Genomic DNA, 4,478 nt, shown 5'->3' with positions numbered 1-4,478 from the left:
AAAAAGAAAGTCCCACGGACAGATTCGGGAAGTTATTTTTTTTAAATAAATTTTTTTTTGGGGGGGGGGTTTAACCCTTCTCTCGACCTCAACTGATGTGTTTCATAGGGAAATCATTATTAAGCTCTGTAATCATTACAGATCGAGCGGGTCGTCAAAGTTTGTGTACAGATTGGAGTTCATGTTAGATGATGATGATGATGGCGGCAGCAGCAGTCGGTGAAAGTCCACACAGAAGCACTGACGATAAAACATCCACCCGAAGACTGAATGACGGTAAAAAAACATCACACTACTTAAAGGCTGCATTCAGCTTTGTATTGTTACAATGTCGGTGTTACAAGTAAATGACTAATGTGTATTATTTTGGCGTGTTACCTGCACCAAGATATCCCCGTTTATTTGTCAGGAAAAGTCCGGGAGCAATCAAAAGTTGTGAAAACTACAGATCCTACTTCCGCATTTTTGTATCCCCGATCACGGATAGTCCGCACGAGCCCTGTGCATTATGGGTTTTGAAGTTTTCGTAACTTTTTTGGGTTTTTTCCGTCACAGCCCCTTTTATCTGTTTTCTCTTATCGTGTAGAACCAAACAAATTGCGTTTCAACTGCATGACAGCCAGCTTCTATAATAATAATAATAAAACATTTGCGGTGAATTACCCTTTTAAGGACTCGATGCTTATTTGTCCCCCATGTACTTTTTTGTGTAGTGATTAGGCACTCCATGGTAGTTTAAAGAATACCATGGTGCGTTTTGTATTCAAACAAAAAGTTCTAAAAAGTACCATGGTATGTATCATACCATCCTTATGAAAGTACCATATTATCATTACCTTGGAGCTTCATAGTGTGGGACTGCCATCAGAGAATGGGATCATTGTAAAACAGAGAAACCAGTTAATCACATGTCTGTCCATCCACTGGTCAAACTCCAGAAACCAGACGTGCTTTTTGTTCCTTATTTTCTGTGATATTCAGACATGTGCAATAATATTTTCGATAATACAATGTTTCTTGCTTTAATTCTCACATTCTAGTATTATTTCTCAGTCTAATAACATTGATAAATTAACTTGATTGCCAGGAAATAGTTTCTACATGCAACAGCGTGAATATCCAGTGCAGATGAATTCATCTGTTTAGGTGTGTCTTTAACTGACGATAGTGACTAGCTACATTCAGAAATGTTCGTAACGCTGGCGTTTGTCAGGGTTTAGATCTAAATATCTTTCCCGTGTCTCTTGCAGTGAAGGTAATGAAGTTCATCGGTCTGGTGGTTTTGGTGATCCAGAATGTATCGCTCATCCTCAGCATCAGCTACGTGTGGACGTTGTCTGATTTCTTGGCCACATCTGCTGTTGTGATGGCAGAGATTCTTAAAGTTCTTACGTGTCTGTTTATCATCTCGATGCAGAAGACTGGAGAAGCAAGCTTTTATGACATTGCGTGGGTTGGCAGAACCGTTTCACTATAAATACTTGTGTGTTGAACAGTGTAATGTGACCGTTGTCATAAGATGTTCCATTTAAGCGATTCTATAGATATGTCTTTGTTTTGAAATAAACAACTCTCTTGTCCATTATATCATAATTAGTGGCAAATATGTATTGTAAAAAACACTATGCAATTATGATAATATTTGCATTCATTTTTGTCATATAAAGTCGCTTTATCACATTGTAGGCTACAATTAAAATCAGCTGTTAATAAATCTGAACAACGTCAAATGAGGACAAATGTGTATTTAAGCAATAAAGACACATTTTGCACATGTTATGTTTTTTTTACATGCCCCTTTTCTCAATCTGTATAGGTTTTGGGTTAATTGTGTGAGGATGCGTGTTGAACAGCCTCAAATAATGTCTAGTTTTGTTCAGAAATAATCTGTATATTTCCTTACTGTAAACCATAGGCATAACTTTTATTCAAATGAACCGACATTATAAGATTATAATAATAATTGCAATTGATAATTTCAGTCTGAGTTGTGAATCATGCGATGAAAAGACTACAGAAACTATTGCTTGCTTCTGCCATCTAGAGGTTCCTGTAGAGCGAAACATACTTCTTGAGAGACTTCTTTTTGTAATCTTTAATTATTGTTGAGCAACACTATAGCAATAGTTTAGTTACCCGTTTAGTCCATACATTGGTGTCAATTAAATGTTAAAGATAGTACAGATTTAATTAAGAGTTAAAACTAAATTTTAAATGTAATGGTCTATGGTAATTCAGTAACACTTTACTTGAAGGGGTGTGCATAAGACTGACATGACACCTTCATAATCATAACATGCCGCATGAATATGAAGGAGGTTTTATGCATGTTTATGACAACTGTCATTAAGTGTCATTCGCTCAGTTATGTCACTTTTAATGCAAATATGACATTATTTGACCTAACCCTAACCTAACACTACCCCTACCCTTATCCCTAACCATAGCCCATAACAAAGACATCTCAAACAATGTCATCTTTGCATTAAAAATGTCATAACTGAGCGAATGACACTTAATGACAGTTGTCATAAACATGCATAAAACCTCCTTCATATTCATGTGTCATGTCATGATTATGTAGGTGTCATGTCATGATTATGAAGGTGTCATGTCAGTCTTATGCACACCCCTTCAAGTAAAGTGTAACCGGTAATTCTAATATACAAATGTTTTTGCAAATAGTGCAGTAATAAAATAATATTATATTATTGGAAATATGTTTTTTCCTTCACTAAACAAACAAATCCTTAATCCCCAAACCTCCATGGGTCGCATAATTCCCTTAAAAATGGCTATATAAGAAAATAGCATGGTATTGCCATGTGATATCAACAGTGGTAATGGTATTTGTTTGCCCCGAGCCTGCAGGCGGCGCTAAAACGTCTCCAGAATTCAGAACACGAGAAAGCGAAGAAGACCGCGTAACAGGAAGTGCTTGTGTGTTTGGGGACGTCAACACTTTTCCTCAGAAGCTCTGCTCATTCCCACCGCATTTGTGAGCCGTTTCATGGGGCAGAGGCGGGGAGGTTATCATTAAGTATCATTAACGTTTACCATTACAGATCGAGCGGATCGTGTGAGTTTGTGGACAGATCGGGGTTCATGTTTGATGATGATAATGGCAGCAGCAGCAGTCAATGAGAGTCCTAACAGAAGCACTGAAGATAAAACATCCACCCGAGGACAGAATGAAGGTGAGTAACAGCATTTTATTTATGGTTTAAACGTCTGACAGCTTAAGGACTCTATGGTTTCAACGAAGAAGTCAACTCACCCGTTAGAAAATGAAGAATGGTAACCATAGTTACCACCCAAATTCCTTAGTCACCTGTAATAAAGACATACTTTGATATATTACCATGGTTATTGGACGAATATCATGGTACTGTTTTTTACGGACAATGTAAATAACATGACATGAGAATATGGTACTGAGGTATTGCCGTATGATTTCATCACTTACAAAAAGTACCATGGTATTCTTTAAAGTATCTTGGAATGAATACCATGGTTCATGAGTATGGCAGTCTTTCAAGTATTCAGCAAAGGAAAAAAATACAAAGATTCTCATTTAAAGTTAGTCTAATTTATTATGATTGTCCAGTAGCAACAATAACATTTGTAGTAATTCTGGTATTTTGTAAACCATTAGAAAAAAAAAATTCACAGTACTATAGATTTTATGCATATACTATAGAATTTTTTGAAGTTCTATGTAGATAGCATGAACATGGCAGTCATTCAATACTATAGTGAAAATCAAAGTACCGTGGAATTGGTTATGGATTACTACGGGACTTTTTTTAGTAAGGTGTAGTTTTGATGTAGAGCCCAAATAATGGAAATCAGGAGCTCAATACAACACATTTTACGATATTGCAAAGGAAAACAATATCTATTTTTTGGTTTTACTTCAAAAATATAGTCATTCCAAATTTACTTTGAGAAAGTTGCACATCTGTTCACTGCATTACATAGTCTTCTAATCAAATATTAAAGGTCACGTATTGTTCACCTTTCTGGAGTTTTATTTGAGGTTTTGATGTCCTTAAGAATATATATTTGCGGTATAAGTACCAAAAACCATTTACAGCTCCTCTCTCAGGAGCTCTGCTGAGAACAGGTCGATTTTGGCCTGTCTAATTAATATTCATGAGCCTCTCTTCTGATTGGCCTGTTGTTTTCTGAGTGACGCACGGCCAGAACAACCACAGGTAACTAGGGTCAGCGACGTCACAGCGCTAGCTGGGGGCAGCAAAACAAAGAGGAAACTGGAGGCGGCCCATTCAAACCAGCGCAGATTCGGCTACATAAGGAGCTTAAAATATCATCTTGTTGTGATGTTGGGTGCCAGAATCGACGTAATACAGCCTCAAATTAGAAATTTGATCGCATATCTGCTGCCACTGTCAGACAAAAAACCAACGACAGCTGTGGTTAAACGCGATAAAACGAGCAGACTGGACAGAAACGAT

At 37.0% G+C, this 4,478-nt stretch overlaps 2 protein-coding genes across 3 annotated transcripts in view; both read left to right on the top strand.

Moving 5' to 3' along the window:
• The window catches only part of LOC107601765 (UDP-galactose translocator-like), a 17,142-nt gene extending 15,386 nt beyond the window's left edge, over positions 1 to 1,756 (top strand). The window contains exons 2-3 of one of the 2 annotated variants that reach the window (XM_016294055.1): positions 142 to 276; positions 1,251 to 1,756. In XM_016294055.1, coding sequence (XP_016149541.1) covers positions 189 to 276; positions 1,251 to 1,477 — 315 coding nt within the window. In that variant the 5' untranslated portion in view covers positions 142 to 188 and the 3' untranslated portion in view covers positions 1,478 to 1,756. Of the gene's footprint in view, positions 1 to 74; positions 277 to 1,250 lie in introns of those variants that run through there. The other variant, XM_016294054.1, reaches the window with a different exon arrangement.
• Positions 1,757 to 2,928: 1,172 nt separating this feature from the next.
• The window catches only part of LOC107601764 (UDP-galactose translocator-like), a 7,336-nt gene continuing 5,786 nt past the window's right edge, over positions 2,929 to 4,478 (top strand). The window contains exon 1 of the mRNA XM_016294053.1: positions 2,929 to 3,197. Within this exon, the coding sequence (XP_016149539.1) occupies positions 3,113 to 3,197 (85 nt within the window). The 5' untranslated portion in view covers positions 2,929 to 3,112. The remainder of the gene's footprint in view (positions 3,198 to 4,478) is intronic.

This window comes from Sinocyclocheilus grahami, unplaced genomic scaffold (genome assembly GCF_001515645.1).
Source record: "Sinocyclocheilus grahami isolate Dianchi unplaced genomic scaffold, SAMN03320097.WGS_v1.1 scaffold312.1, whole genome shotgun sequence".
Taxonomy (NCBI): Eukaryota; Metazoa; Chordata; class Actinopteri; order Cypriniformes; family Cyprinidae; genus Sinocyclocheilus; species Sinocyclocheilus grahami.
This window is presented reverse-complemented; position numbering and strand designations above follow the sequence as displayed.